Raw genomic sequence first — 16,677 nt, forward strand, 5'->3', positions numbered from 1 at the left:
TGGGACTACAACTCTCAGCCATCTTTCAGTCAGTATAGATGGCTGAGGCTGCTGGAAATTGTAATCCAACACATTTGGTGGACACCAAGTTGGAAAAGGTTGCATTAATTAATTTTAGAAACACAAAGATCTATGCATGATATGGCGATAAGCACTTATGTATGTCAACAAAGCTCAACTCCGTTCCACTATGGTTGCTGGGCACCTTCAGTTTTACTTGTCACAATTTATTTGTTCCATTTCACACTGAAACATAAATTTATTTCTCACATACTCGCTAGGGATAATAACAAGAAAAACATTAACTACAACTATGAAACCACAAAGTTTGCTTAGGGCACAATGCTATGCATGTTTAGACAGAAAAAAAGTACTATGAATGAATGAATACCTTTACTGAATAAGTCTTCTGACCATTTCAAAAAAAACCCACAAAACACTAGAACTCCTAGCATTCCCCAGCCAAGCTTAGAGTTGTAATACTTTTTTCTGTCTAAATATACATAGGCTTGTGCCCTTAACAATAGGCATCCATTCATTGTTACTAACAAACAGATGAAATGGAAACTCTTCTGCAGAAAAATTAAGCACTTGAAAAAAAACTCCACCCCACATTATTGGTGCAATGAAATTTCTTACCATGCTGGTTCCTTTCTCCTACTTTAGTGCATCTCCCTCTTTCCTCCAAACTGCCTTTTCCTTATTCAGGGTATATAACCATCTCCATCTCTTGTCCACTGCACAAATGCTCCCCCCTCACTCACTCTCTCTCTCACACACTATAGATATTAAAAGAGAAACACTGTTTATTGTTCCCTCCTTTTTAATCAGCTTAAAGATCCAAGCCTTCTATCTACCCTAGGGCAGGAAGATGGCGATGATTTTCTTTAAAGAAAAATGAAGGCCCTTAAGAAAACTAATGCAGCCAGTAGCTAGGTGTATACACACACTTGTTTGGAAATATGAAGAAATATTTAGAATAGATTTTTTTTACTGTCCCTTCAATAGAAATTCCAGAGATACCAGAGTATATATAGCTGTCAACTTGAATTGTATTTGCGTGTGTAAGTTGTTTTGAGACTTTTTGCAGTGGGAAGCAACACAAATTTAGTAAATAATATTTTTTCAATCAGCCTTTAAAGTTGCCCTTTTAAGGGTCAAACGAGACATGACAGCAGCAGATCCACATGTTTAAACACAGATGGGGGAGTGTATGGAGGGGGCAATTTTAACAGTAAGAGGGGCACAGAGTGGTGGATCCTCATTGGGTTTGTAGCTTACTTCCTTGCAGTCGGCCCCTCCATGGTTGAGGAGAAAAACCTCAATCAAGTTCAGATACTGCAAATAAACTCAGGAGAAAAGGACTTGGGGAGGACGCCGCAGGAGGGTTCCACATTCCTAACTTCTTTGGAAGTTAAAATCTACTCTCTCCACACCTCTTCGATCCTGGGTGAGATAGATTCAGACTTAAATACACATCTGGCACCATGACTGGGCTTGCACGACACGCCGTAGTTCGTCATCAGACGAGGACGGCTGAGGCGAGTTTCTGCGGCGGCAGCTAGAGCTCCAACCGTCGGCTGGGAGGCGCAAAGGCAGAGAGAGCGACTTCGCGCGGCAGTTGCAGCCAACGCTTCCCCCCCTCCCCGGAAGGGCCGGGTTGGGGGAACGAGAGCTTTCAGACGTCACTTCCCAAAGCCTCCCGCCTCATACGATCTTCTCTTAACCAATAACGACGAGCGTACCTTCGCTTCTATACTACAACGCAATGGTCGTTTTCCAGCGTTTCCATATCCGTCCCCAGTCACATAACAACCCTCCCTTCTCCTTCTTCCTCTTACCCCTCCCACCGTTTCTTTTTAGTCTCAAGATGGCCGGTTTCGTTAGCCACCATGCCACCGGCTGCTCTAGCCACTGTCTATGATAATGGACGAGGCAACTCTATTCCTGATTGGAACTCTATGGTTCAGTAAGTCGGTCGTCTCCTTGCCCGCCTGTGAGGGTGGGGAAAGGGAAAAGGTCAACCTGGCGGCAAACAGTAGAGGGCGCTGTGGTAGCTCCTGGCTTGCGCTGTTGCTGGCGATTCTACTGCAGCCGCGGGGAGCAAGTGAGGAGTGAACTGCGGCGCGCGCTGCTGCGGTAGTTGCTCCCTTTCGCGCTCGCTCTTTCTTTGCAGCTTCCCGCGTTTAGCGGCAGTTGGGCTGAGGCGGAATGTTCCGCAAGGCGCGGCGCGTGAACGTGCGGAAGCGGAACGAGTCTGAGGAAGACGACGAAGAGCGGGACGAGGAGCCGCCGCCGCCGCCGCCGCTGCTGCAAGGAGGGGATGGGCCTACAGGAGAGGCCGATCTGCCCGCTCCGAAGCCGCCGCTCCTGCCGCTTCCGATAGGCTGCGTGCCCCTCGTCTCTCCTGGCGGTGGCGGCGGCTTTGTTTTAGGCGGTGCTGAGGCAGTTGGCAGGGGAGGCAGCGGCTTGACGGCCCCGCATTTGCCGCCGCCGCCTCTGCCGCCGCCTGTTTTTATTCCGCCGCTGTCTTCGCAACAGCCGGCGGCGGGAAACAACGGGTTCGTATCGGCAGTTTCTAAGGCAAAAGAGAGGAAGAACAAGAACCGGGAGTCGGTGGCAGCGCCAACACCGCCACGCGGGAGCGTCAAACTCCTCAGCTTCCAAGATGAAGAAGAGGGTAAGCGAGCGTGTCCCACGTTATTAGTCACTAGTGCTCCAGTTCCACCCTGGTCCCGCGGCCTAGTGCTTCTCCCTGAGGCCTTGTGCTTTCCTCTTTCTCCCCTCCCCCGATACTCGGCCGCTTTTGCTGGTTGCAGTGAGGTTAGCTGAGCCCACCCGCTTGAGGAATGTTTTCCAACCCCCCGTCTTTTGCCTCCCCTGGCTCTTTGAAACCCTCGGTCATTTCACGCGGTACGTTTTTACTGTTTGGAAAGCACTTCCGTGTACAACTTATATGTAGCATAGATCGTTACGCGGGTCTCCTGTAGCATTTAGGACTTGTAACAGAGATATGAAGATTATTTTGTAGTGGTGCATGTTAGATCAGGCACATGCTTGTTTAAGTACTGAATTTATCAGTAAAATGGCCGCAGTGGAAATCGGGAAAGCCTCCCCTCACCATGTATTTTGCGGCCCAATGGACAGATTAAGCATGTGCTCCATTTTGAGACGAAGCATATGTCTACTACTGAAGCATCATAGGAGAGTCCCAAAGATCATCTGATATATTTTTAATTTTGAACCAAAGTGCTGTAAAATACGCATGGAATATTTTAGTTATGGAAGCTACACAATGTTCTGTTGCTGCTCTTACCTAATCGTATTCTTTATTTGTGTATTTCAAAGGAATAAGCTTCATGTTAAGGTACACTGTTTTGTAAAAGCCCAATGTAAAGTTCTCTCTCTGACTCATTAATTTCAGCAATAAGGGGAAGGGGTGTTCTATATTCGGCCAAAATAAATTTGCCACAGAGGCTACAAAATATTATTTGATACCAGTTCTCTTCTCAGAACAACTTGGTGTTTCCTCACAGATGTTGAGAGGAGCAATTGTGGGACAGGATCATAATAACATAAGTGCCATGCTGGATCAGACAAGGGTCCATCTAGTCCAGCACTCTGTTCACATAGTGGCCAACTAGCCATCAGCCAGGGATGAACAAGCAGGACATGGTGCAACAGCACCCTCCCACCCATGTTCCCCAGCAACTGGTGCACACAGGCTCATATTACAGTGGTTGTCACACTGCAAAAATAAAAGTTGGATCAGCTCATTGGTTCAGTTAATGAAATACCCATGTGGCTAAGATTTGGTGCACTGTTGTATAAAGGGTAATCTACTGGTCTGAAATTGATGGGAACCAATATAGATGGGATTACCCACAAATATACCCCTTAAGGATCAGGCTTGCCATTTAAGAGGGCTGTTGGAGCTAATTTTCGATGCCCAAATGGTGTCCGGCATGAAGAGCTTTTCATCACAAGGCTGATGAGCTAACTGCAACCTTTCTTGGACAGAGGTTGCCTGGCTATGGTTGTCCATGTCCTAGTAACTCCCAAGCTTACATATTGGACTGCTTCTGAAGAGCTCCATAATTGGCCCAAATTGCAGTAGCTAGCCTAGATTGGCCTGACTTAAGCAGTACTCATCTTGTCAATCTAGAAACAGTTTCACTGGCTCACCTTATTTTACCTGGCCCAGTTCAATGTGTTAGCCTACCTGTAACCTGATATAATCTGGCAATGCTCCTCTGAATTCCCTCACCTCTGGAGGTTAGGCTAGTGGGGTACTGGAGAACTGGCATTTTCTGTGATATCTTCCCCATTTATGGAATTTATTTCGAAGATTTACATCACGTTTTTCTGTCAAAACATCAAAGCTGGATTCCAGACAAGCTTTCATACCCCTGATATTTGGATCAAACCTAAATTGTTCAGGTAACTAGGCAATGTAAAATCTCCCATAAAAAAGAATAGGTGTTGAACTAACGTTACATTTTTATAAAAGAACTTGAGAGACAATTCCTTCATAGCTTTCTTTACTATACTTTAGTCTTCAAAACAAGTAGAGTAGTGTGTAGGAGAAAAATATAAGAAAGTAATTCCTTAAAGAGATAGAGAATGTTACAAATGAAACATTTAAAGAGCTAGTCTTTAGATTTAATACTTCACAACAGCTGTAAAAAGATTGTTCCAGTGAAAAGCCAAGTGAGTAGCATTTTCTAGATGTCTTCTATGACCTACCAATGTTTTAAGCTCCCATATTTATATAATTTCCAGAAGGTAACTGTGATAGTCTGTTGCAGCAAAAACAACAAAGAGTCTTGTGGCAATTTAACAACTAACACATTTATTCTGGCATATGCTTTTATGGGCTTTAGCTCATTTCATCAGATGCGTGGAATGTTATAGAAACAGTTTATATACAGGTCATATGATGTATGTTGGGGTGGTGGAAAGAATTGTAAACAGCGAGGTCAGCAAGAAATTAAATGCAGAAAGTACTGTCAGTGACAATCACATTGTTAACAGTGGTCATTCACACTACAGTTGCTGCTGATAACAAACATCCTGGCACTGCCTAAGCCAGTTAACACATACTGGACCAGTTCACATGTCATGATAGCCCACTGTAACTTAATTTACCCATGGAGCTGTTGTGTCATGCTGGACTTGCCATGTCATGTGAACCCAGATAACAACCTTCAAATAACCTTTATTTATTTATTTATTACATTTCTATACCACCCAATAGCCGGAGCTCTCTGGGCGGTTCACAAAAATTAAAAACATTCAAAGTATAAAACAGCAGTATAAAACCATAATATAAAATACAATATAAAAGACCTTAAAACAAGTCATGGTTTATTTGAGGATTGTTTAACCCTCAAACAATCTCTACCACCTGGATTTGCATGGCAAGTTGAGTGCTATGCAAAAAAGATGCCCGTGGACATCCTGCACAATGCAACAGACCCTGCAGGTAAATAAAGCTAAGGTGGGTTGTTATGTCATGTAAACCAGGTCGTAATGTGATGAAAAACTCTTTACACTGATTGCAAAACATCTTTATCTACCTAACATGCTATTAGTCTCTTCTAGTTTAAGACATTCTTCCTCTCTTCATCAACTTGAGATACTAAGTGGGCATCTTAATCTTGTTTGCTACTAACTTCAATCAAAGGAAAAAAGTAACAAAACAGACAAGTGTGAATAAGGCATCAGTTCACTAGATGAAAGGTTTATTTATTTATTGCATTTTTATACCGCCCAATAGCCGATGCTCCCTGGGTGGTTCACAAAAATTGAAAAGAATGCATCAGGCAAAAATGAAGACTGTCAAAATTAGTGTGAATCAAACCCATATTTTACCTTATTATCCATGAAAACAGCATAAAGAAAATGAATCATCAATTTTTTAAAAAATGATTTAAAAAACATGAGAAGCAGCAGATAAAATATCAAAATACAAGGAAATGCATTAACATTATGAGATGTTAATACCTATAAGGCTGTCAGAACCTTTTAACCCTGCCTAAAAAAAATAAAGATGGTAGCCAGACAAATCTCCCCAGCCCAGACATTAAAGCCTAGGGGCAGCAACTGAGAGAACCACAGGCTGAGCATCTTATCAGCAAGATGCATAATAGGGCCTCTCGATATTATCTTAATGATTAGACAAACTCATATGATAGGATACAGTCCTTTAGGGCACAATCCTATGCAGTTTTGGACAGAACAAAGTTAGATTTCTCCCACCATTTCCCAACCAGCCATGCTGGGAAATTTTCTGTCTAGACTTGTATAGGATTGTGCCCTTGGGTATCTTGGTCTGAGATGTAAGGCCTGGAAGAAAAAACGGGGTGGGGCAGAGAAATTCGGGGTGGGGAGGACAGGTTTTCTGGATTTTTCCCCCAGGGTTTTTGGAAAATTTGAAGGTTGGGGGGACAGGTTTTCCTGAATATTTTCATCCCCCCACAAGCCTTCATATACCTTAGACCTAGTTCCAAGCTATTTAGGGCTTTAATAATATATATTATATAATAATAATACATTTATTTGTTACCCGCCTCTCCCTCTGGATCGAGGCGGGGTACAACACAAATAAAAACACCATAAAATACATAAAACTAATTCAAACATTTAAAACCAGTGCATCATTAAAAAGCAGCACACCATTAAAAAGGCATCTTAAAAAGGCATCTTAAATTTAAAGTTAATTATCAGCATTTTTAATTGAGACTAGGAACAAATCAGAAGTCAGTGCAGATTATACAAACTCTGGGTACGTTTAGTAGAGCAGTGGATTTTCCCCCCAAACCTTGCTTTGACCTATCAGTCATGGGCATTTCTTTGTTTGTTTGTTACTTGGTGGCAAGGCTGGGCCAAGATAGAGTGAAGCAGAAAGAAAAAGAGAAGACAAAATTGTCTAGTGTATATCTTCTTGTATTCTCATACTAAGGGTACAATCCTATATCCACTTACCTGGGAATAAGCCCCATTGAACTCAGTGGAACTTATTTCTGAGGAGGCATGTATAGGAGTGTGCTGTTAACTATGAGTGCTAGTTATAAGAAAACCCTATATGGGAATGTTTTAAATACATTCCCTCTATTGATAAAAAAAAGGAAAGCATGCACAATATATACAGTGCGACGAAGACATGGATTAAGGCTGTGAGTGAGTGTGCTTCCTCACAACCGCTCACTGCGGCCACTTTGCTTGCTTCCTAGTTTCTAATCAGTAATTAGTTGGGTCATGATTGCTCACTGCTTCTGCTTAATTTCCAATTTAGCAAACAACCCAGGAAACTCATTCTTGGGTTGTTTCCTGTAAAGTCTGAACTGGTACTTCGGGTTGTTGAGGGACAAACAACCCAGAGTTCTAACACATGGTTTGTTGCCCCATTCCTGGGTTGTTTGGTAACCCAGAAACAAAGGAAAAGCTGTGCCATTTCATAAGGCACACGTGCGTTCACTACTGCACATCCCCACAGTTAATTAATTCATGGTTAACTGTTACATGTGAACCGGGTCATAGAGATAAAAAGACTGCTTATAAGAATTAAACAATATGCATTTTAACTCAGTGTATTACATTATGGTTTTTGCTGCTTTGGGAATCTTTGTGGTATCTGCAGCACTGTTAGTTGTAGTGTTTATTTTAATTTCCTGTTGATTTTTTAATTTTATTGGTATTTTATTTTATGTTTTATATTCATCACCTTGAAAATTATTTTGATGAGTTGGTTTTAAATAAAGGGCCTGCATGAGCTCTGCAGTCTACATGTCTGACTTCCTGTGGGTATCTGGGAATGGGTCAGGAAAGAGCTATCTGCCTTTTGGTGGTACATTACTTGTGTTCTTTGTTGTGTGCTACACTACTCAGACTGGAGTGGAGGAAGTTGTTTAAACATGTGTTGGAATGTAAAATGACCAAGGAACTATATAGCATGCTTGTCTGCTTTTGTATTGAACTTTTTACATGAAATAATAGTATTTGCCTTACCCAACTGTAACACAGGGGAGAAAAAGCAGCTAGATAGGATGCTGCCAATATCACTCTTTCTTACACCAAATACCTCACTTTGCTGCAGGTACATTTCTGCTGGAATACCTCTTAGAAACTAGCCTCAATAATTTCTGTGATTTGTGAGGACTAGTGTGCGTTGACAGTTGGGAACAGTTGTGCTATACAAGAACATCAAATCCCCCAAACTGGTCATGAATGTACAGGACATTAAAACAAACCACACTTGGGTGATATTTAGGACTCTGTTCAGACAACATGCTAAGCCGTAGTGGTTAAGCATTTTGAGCTAAACCTTATGGCTTAGCATGTCGTGTGAACCATGGCTTAGCATGTCGTGTGAACCACTCCTAACCATGGTGGCTGCATAACTACGGTTTAAACATGCTCACTAACCATTTGCTGTAAAAGCGTTACACACATTTAAAGTCACTTCACCTTTGGGCCTTTGAAATTGCTCTGGTCCACCTAGGATAAAAGTTCTCAAATTTATGTATTACTGACCCTGCATAAGGGCTCTTTTTAAAAGATGTTTTGAATTTCAGAACACAGCTTCATAACTCATGTGATATATGCATTTTATATACAGTTTCCCCAAAGTTAGATAATTTAAATCAAAGATAGCTTGGCTTTTGGCCTGAGCCCCATGTGTAAATAGAATATAGAAAGGAGAGGTATGTGCTAGGTAAGCAAAAAGATTTGCAAAAGAGTGTATTGACCCAGTGATCTCCTTGGCTTGGGGATTGTAAATCCAATTTTACAGAGGGAGGTTGATCTACTACTGTACGTTGACACAACATACGAGACACCCTTCTGTAATACATAAGTTAACAAAAGCCCTCATTAGGCTCTCATTGCAGTATACAGTATTTTACAATTAAAGTTTAAAATTATATTTCTCTATTTTGGATTTTGCCTATATTGCTTTCTGTAATTCTCTTTAAGGTTCTTTGTGAAGCTTAAATTCACATTTTAAAATAACTGTATTTTAATTGTTATGAACACTATACTGGTCTAGAAGAACATTAACAGTTTTTACATTATATCTTGAGATCATATGACTATATAGGTCCTTGCTTAACTTAACTATAGGGCCTCTTAAGATCCATTCTTGCACTGAATTTCTTCCAGCTAGAACTTGTGTTATTGGGGTAACGCAGATGCTGTGGGTAGCATTCTGCTGTTATGGAAAACAAAACAAATCTTAAGACTTACTCTTGATTTAGGCAGATTAAAATGATTGATTTGATATATTCTTCTACACTATATAGCAGCTTTTATATAGCTTGAAGAGATTCCAGTCAATGATTTGTTAATTTGTAATTTCTCTTATTTACACTTTTTTCTTAAAGAAACTGAAGAAGTTTTTAAAGTGAAGAAATCAAGTTACAGCAAAAAGATAGTAAAGCTGCTTAAGAAGGAATACAAAGAGGATCTTGAAAAATCCAAGACAAGGCCTGAAACTAATTCTTCAGCAGAAGGTAATCTTAGAATATTTTTATATCAAACTTTGGGTTGGCTTTGGGGTAGTTAGAAATATCCGGATACTATTAACCACGTAGAGCAGCCAGCAGGATTTTTTAAAATACTTGAGAAGCCAGTATATAATGTATGTTTTATTTAAAAAAAACTTTAACTATTTTTTACAGCTGAACAGTCTGCAGACAGAATCGGACAGTTTAAAGATGTAGTTCAAGAGGATGGGGCTGCAAATAGTGAACAAGGAGAAGAAGAGATGGAAGTTGAAAGTGAGAAGGAAGAAGAAAAACCAAAAGCTGCAGGAGCATTTTCAAGTGCTTTGTCATCTCTGAATGTTCTACGTCCAGGTTAGTGCATTCTCTCTCTGTGAAGGTTGTTATTCTGAGATTGGTTATTCCTCTTCCTTGCAGAGCTATATCAATCAATGTAGATTATTAAGCTTCTTGTGAAGGAGACCGCATGCAGTAACAGTCCTGTGATCTTCACAAAATCATGATCTTTCTGGAGCATTTGCTCATTCTTCTGACTTAAAAGATCTGGTATTTTCTACCCTTTCTTTCCTGCTTTGGATAGTTGAGGAGGGGAGCCTTTTTCATTGTCTTAATTAAATCTATTCTTCTCAATCCTATAACAAACTGCTTAGATTGGATTTACACTATAATCATAAGCAAGTCTACTCTGAAGTAAGTTTTATTGAGTTTTTTAGGACTTATTTCCAGGTAAGTGGGTATAGGATGGTGGGAGTTGTAGGGACTTTTTTCTCGCAAAACATGCATAGAATTGCACCCATACTATATTTAATCAGTTTCTCTATTTGGATATCTATTTAAAAGTCAATTTCTACCTTAATATTCCTCAACAAATTGAGTATGTATATTTAATTATTGTTTGTCTTGTTTACCACTATTGAATTATTTGGAACTGATTCTGATGTAATGAATTTGAATCTTTTGGCTTTATATAACTAATTTAACAGTTCATATTCTACCCAGCTGCATTTTTTTTAGATCCCAGGAATGGAGGAATGGCTGTGATCTTCTCTTCCCTCCCTTCTTCCATTTCTCTCCCTCTCTCCTTTTTTGAGGATCTGATAGTGAATAAACATCTTAAAAGTTTATTTCTATTTTCTAGCATTTATGTATTTAAATGTATGTCCCACTTTTTACCCAAAATGTTCAAAATGGCTTTATCTAATAAAACATTAACTTCAGCTTTGTGGCTACTCCTTTCACAATATCCTGTGTTGACACAGTGCTAGCACAAACCAATGCTAAGCAGTGTCATTAGCGCTAGTGCTGTGACAGCATTGGATACTGCCCAGATTTGCAAGCATTGGCATTATAAGTCTTGATGTGTCAATTCTCCCTCTGATGTAGCTGGATGGAACAGCCACTGAGGGAGAAAGTTCTGGGAGAGGAGGAGCTGATTGGCAGTTGATTCCAGCTGAGTTGCTGGAATAGGTTATTGCTTGGCCTATTCTTTTGATGCAATCAGGTGTAATTATAGCCACAGTAACATATGAACGCCTATGATTGGATATAACTAAAAACAAAATCTCTTTTTTTCCCAGGAGAAATCCCAGATGCAGCTTTTATTCATGCTGCGAGGAAAAAGCGCCAAATGGCTCGTGAGCTTGGGGACTTTATACCTCTTGACAATGATCCTGGGAAAGGGCGCCTTGTTAGAGAAGATGAAAATGATGCTAGTGATGATGAAGATGATGATGAGAAGCGGAGAATAGTCTTTTCAGTCAAAGAGAAGTCCCAAAGACAAAAGATTGCAGAGGAAATAGGTAAAATATCAAGATGCAAGAGAAGTTGCAATAAATTAATCTCTAAATGTTATGCTGTGGCTCTGAAAAGCACTTACCAAAATTGTTTATCTTTCAAAGTGGACTATTTATTTATTTATTTATTTATTTATTACATTTTTATACCGCCCAATAGCCGAAGCTCTCTGGGCGGTTCACAAAAATTAAAATCATCATAAAACAACCAACAAGTTAAAAATACAAATACAAAATACAATATGAAAAGCACAACCAGGATAAAACCACGCAGCAAAATTGATATAAGGTTAAAATACAGAGTTAAAACAGTATAATTTAAATTTAAGTTAAAATTAAGTGTTAAAATACTGAGTGAATAAAAAGGTCTTCAGCTGGCGACGAAAGGAGTACAGTGTAGGCGCCAGGCGGACCTCTCTGGGGAGCTCATTCCACAACTGGGGTGCCACAGCGGAGAAAGCCCTCCTCCTAGTAGCCACCTGCCTCACTTCCTTTGGCAGGGGCTCACGGAGAAGGGCCCCTGTAGATGATCTTAAGGTCCGGGTAGGTACATATGGGAGGAGGCCCCAAACCGTTTAGGGCTTTAAATGTCAATACCAGCACTTTGAATCGGGCCCGGACCTGGACTGGCAGCCAATGAAGTTGTAAAAGGACTGGCGTAATGTGATCTCGCCAGCCAGTCCCTGTTAGTAAACGGGCTGCCCTGTTTTGTACCAGCTGAAGCTTCCGGACTATTTAGTGTTTTATACCATAGTTTTTTAACAAGAGATGTGCCGGGGGGGGGGGGGGGGGGGGGGAAGGTGATGTATTGAAAGTGACATTTTTATTTTCTCAGTATTTTAACACTTAATTTAACTTAAATTTAAAGTTTGCTGTTTTAACTCCATATTTTAACCTATATCAATTTTTGCTGTGTGGTTTTAATCCTGGTTGTGCTTTTTATATTGTATTTTGTATTCATGTTTTAAAATTGTTGGTTGTTTTTATGCTCTTCATGGTTTTAATTTTTGTGAACCGCCCAGAGAACTTGGGCTATTGGGCAGTATAAAAATGTAATAAATAAATAAATAAATTTCTCCCCTACCCACCCACCCCCATCTCCTTGAAAATTCTCTTCCGAGGGTTGCGAAATCGTCCTGAATGAAGTGGGCTGTGATACCAAGGGTGGGAAATCACCAAAAATCAGATGGAGATTTCCAGTTTTGCAGCAGATCATATTTTTGCCATTACCATAAAACTAGAATTGGAAATCTGGTTTGTGGTTTCTGATTCTGGTTTGCAAACAAACTAAAACTCTGAAGTTGTTCAGCTTCCCACGGTCTTGCCTCCAATGTTCATACATTAGCTTATGCATGTACAATGTATGATAGGGACTCGTGATTTGCCTGGTTCAGACAAATAAGCAAACTACGGTTTGCCATAAAAGGAGTCTGTGAGCCCATCAAAATGAGTCCTTTGAGTCACTCTCAATTCCCAGGTCTTCGTTGGGTACAAAAAGCATACAAACAGCAATGGCAATATTGTTTGCATAATAAAGGAGGCTTCTGCTTTGCAAACTACTGCATGCGCACTGAAAGTTCACTCAATTTTATGCAGTGGAGTTTTTTTTTAGTTGTAAAGTGTGTGTGTTTAAATTATACACTGCAGATGAGTAGAATGTAAGGAGTGGTGACTGAGTCAGCCCTTGCATGGGGAAAATTACTTATTTTCATGCACAACCAACAGAGTGGTTATGTGTACAGATATGGGTTTTATCCATATATACCTGGCTCCAAATAACCAAGAAACTAGTTCACTGGGGGCAGGGAAGCTCTTGGTTTCCCTCCCCCCATTAAACAGCCACTCTTAAACTCTATGCCAAACTAATTTTGACACTTGAGGGTAGTTTCAAAAGCAGTTCATGATATGGCATGAAAGTCAGTCATTCCATGACAAAGGCAAATATACTGGCCTAGCAGAATAGCCATGAGTGAGTTTAAGCAGCTTTTAGAATTACAGCCTGAATGATTTTAGTGGTAGTGTTAAACATCCCCATACAGCTCCCTTTCTGAACCAATTATGGCATAAGGCTCTGCTTGTGCCCCTGAGGCATCCTGTGCAACCCAGGACTGGTCAGTTGGTAGTAGATTGAAAATGAGAGTTGAGTGGAGATTATGAATGATGAAAAAGAGACCATTGTCAAATGCAGCTAACAATGGACAAACCTGTCTATTTCATTTTTAGCCATAATTAATTTCTGCTTCTCTATTTAATTGCAATTTAAAAAATTCTTCTGAAAGTATAACTTAAATTTGTCAAACCGCCAAGAACATTCAGAAAAGTGAAATCTGGTTGGAATGGATATTCCATTCCGTATGTTAGTCCAAGAGGTGGGGAACAGATAATTTCATATTGGAATTCATGAAGATCAGATTTTATTGAGCATCCCTAGCTACAGCCCACTCAACTCAACATTCTTCACAGTGTAGGGTGGGAGTGCATCCTCCAGAGCCTGATCTCAGTTAAAAATTTCTCCCTCGAATAGAGCCACACTTTTGCCTTTTTCACTTAAGGTGATGCAACTTTGAACACTATTCCAATGTCATACTCTCCCATTCAGTGTTTTATTTCTATTGGTTTTTGCCTTTGTGCCTAGGTATCGAGGGAAGTGATGATGAAGCTCTAATTGCTGGAGAACAGGATGAAGAACTTAGTCGATGGGAGCAAGAACAGATACGTAAAGGCATTAATATACCTCAGGCATGTATTCAAATAACTCTAAAGTTGGAGTCACAAGGAGTGACCCCTTGGCTGAATTTAGCACCGTAATTGCCCTCTTGATCCCAATTGCCAGTGTTAGTGGGGGAAGGAAAAAGATGTGAATCAACAGCATCTGTGGGACTGGGATTTTGCAGCTCAATATCTTGGTAGGCCTCATCCTGACACCTTGCTGTCACTCTCTCACAATCCTTCCTCAAGGTGGGCAACTGGCACTTGACCAGGGTGTCAGGGTTAAATCCAGTCTTGTTAGTTCCCATTGAAATCATGTTAAGTCATGTCTAACTTTATCATTGATTTCAGTGGGACCTAAGTTCAACTAACTTAGTCTGGATTCAACCCTGACTATTATAATAAGATTTCACAAAGCAGAATTGATGTGGATGGTATATGGAGTTGTAACTTGTTGTCCTAAATAGCATACTATTTTTTAAGTGTCAAGTGATAGTAAAAATACAATTGAAGTGTGTGTAGTGATTTTGATGGAAGCTGTCTGAAAAGGAACAGGAGCAAAACAACAACACAAGTTTTGTCTTTGAAATCCTATATACTCAAGATGTATCACAATTTGGTAGTGTAAAAAACTTAATTGTGTAAAGTTTTACACTGTAATAAGATGTTCCGGCACTGGCACATTAGAGTGGTTTGCGGTTGTTGTTTTTTGGAATATAAAGCATACAAATTTGTGATACAAATAGCCATAATGAGCTAGAAGACATTCTGATGAGTTTGTATTATTGTCTTTCTGTTAACTGAGTAATAGCTTTTATTGGCTTCTTTGTAATTAATGTTCTGTACTGATTCTTTCCAAAGTGGATCAGCAACTGGTTGCCCCTAGGCTAGATCAATCTCTGCTGACTCCCAGCTCCTCCCACCCCACTCCAGGTTGCTAATTCAGAGACAAGAGAGGTAAATGGACGTTGTAATGGTTGTGACAATGGAACTTGGCAGCAGTCCACTTCAGGAAACCGTAGAGAGGCCCTTCATTGCCTCCACTCATCATCAGAGTGGCACTTCAGTAAAACTATTTGCTGGCCAGGGATGCACATATAGCTGAAAGTCCAAATCTTTTAAGCAAATCTTGTTTTGCTTATATACTTTCCTGTTTCATTATGAAGTGATTAATTTTTTGACGTGTTTCTTTCTTTGATACGTACATATGTGCACAGGAAACAAATGATTGGGCTGGTAGAACTACAGGTGTAACTACTAAAAATTGAACTAGCTTTTTGTGGCATATTATCCTGGTTTATAAAAGGGTTTGCATGGTCTCAGTTTTGTATGTATTACACATATTTTGTTCCTGTAGGTTCAAGCAAGTCAGCCTGCTGAAATGAATAACCTGTACTACCAGAATACTTACCAGACAATGCCTTATGGTTCATCTTATGGCATTCCTTACACATATGCTGCTTATGGATCATCGGAGACAAAGTCTCAAAAAACAGATAACACAATACCTTTCAAAACTCCCAGTAATGAGATGACTCCTGTTACTATTGATTTGGTAAAGAAACAGCTTAAAGACAGGTAGGACAGACCAACTTCTTAAATGTAAGACCTGTCCTCTAGGTTTCAGTCTGGGGGGCAGATGCAGAATTTCACCAACGGAAGCCCACAGACTGGATTCTCATTACACAAAGGAAAAAACAAACTGTGTTCAAAAGGCTACTTGGATTACATCTCTGGAAGTGAAGCTTAAATGTGACCATTCAATCACAATGAAGATTTTTCTTCTGGACGCAGAAAAATAATTTTATAGCAAAGGAATTGAAAGAACAGTGATGTTTAGATTATTGCATGATATTTTTGCTAGAAGTATAAATCAATCTTTTCTGAATAGGAAAACAGTTTAGGCATGAAACTTAAAATTACATTTTTAGAAGTTAAAGTATTAACAACACTTGCACATACTTCTTAATAAAAGCAAGTATCTAAATGGTTTGAAGGTGAGTCAAATTAGTAGAAAAATAATTATATGTTTAAATTTAAGGATAACTATTTATGAACTCTTAATGTTGAGCTCCAAGAAATTCCTGTATGTCTCCCTAATTTCTGTTTGGAACAACAGGAATTAATAGTATGGAGTACTGTGTTAGACTGTTGCCCTGTAGGGAAGACACAGAATGGGAAGGAACTATATGGTAGACATTTTTATAACAGGGATAGCCAAACACCATGCAATATATCTGGTTCCAGGCAATTCAAGAATGGAGTGAAATAGAATAAGAAGAAACATACACTTTTGTGTGTGTATTTATATGTCAAGGATCCCTGGTTGTGCCATGCACTAGCTGAGGATGAATGTGAAAACAGCAATAGTTTAAATGAGGAAGGTGCTTTGGGGGTAGAACAATACATTGGGATCATGTACTCCTTGCTACTGGGGCAAAGGCATTGGGACTCTGAGTGTTTGGGAGTGGGTTAGAGAAGCACAGCTTTCAGGGGTGGGACAGCCACTTCTTGACATGTTGTGAATACAACTTTAAAGCAAGAACGTTGTGGCACCTTAAAAGTAACAGATTTATTATGGCACAAACCTTCTAGCCAAGTAAAGCTTATGGCATAATAAACTGGTTAGACTTTAAGGTGCCATAAGACTATTAGTGTTGCAGCAAAAAGAA

General features: G+C 40.0%; 1 protein-coding gene across 1 annotated transcript in view; it reads left to right on the forward strand.

Moving 5' to 3' along the window:
• Positions 1–2,063: 2,063 nt before the first annotated feature.
• PAXBP1 (PAX3 and PAX7 binding protein 1) overlaps positions 2,064–16,677 on the forward strand; it is a 32,128-nt gene continuing 17,514 nt past the window's right edge. The window contains exons 1-6 of the mRNA XM_063126688.1: positions 2,064–2,680; positions 9,384–9,512; positions 9,681–9,857; positions 11,081–11,302; positions 13,932–14,035; positions 15,363–15,583. Coding sequence (XP_062982758.1) covers positions 2,212–2,680; positions 9,384–9,512; positions 9,681–9,857; positions 11,081–11,302; positions 13,932–14,035; positions 15,363–15,583 — 1,322 coding nt within the window. The 5' untranslated portion in view covers positions 2,064–2,211. The remainder of the gene's footprint in view (positions 2,681–9,383; positions 9,513–9,680; positions 9,858–11,080; positions 11,303–13,931; positions 14,036–15,362; positions 15,584–16,677) is intronic.

This window comes from Elgaria multicarinata, chromosome 5, assembly GCF_023053635.1.
Source record: "Elgaria multicarinata webbii isolate HBS135686 ecotype San Diego chromosome 5, rElgMul1.1.pri, whole genome shotgun sequence".
Taxonomy (NCBI): domain Eukaryota; kingdom Metazoa; phylum Chordata; class Lepidosauria; order Squamata; family Anguidae; genus Elgaria; species Elgaria multicarinata.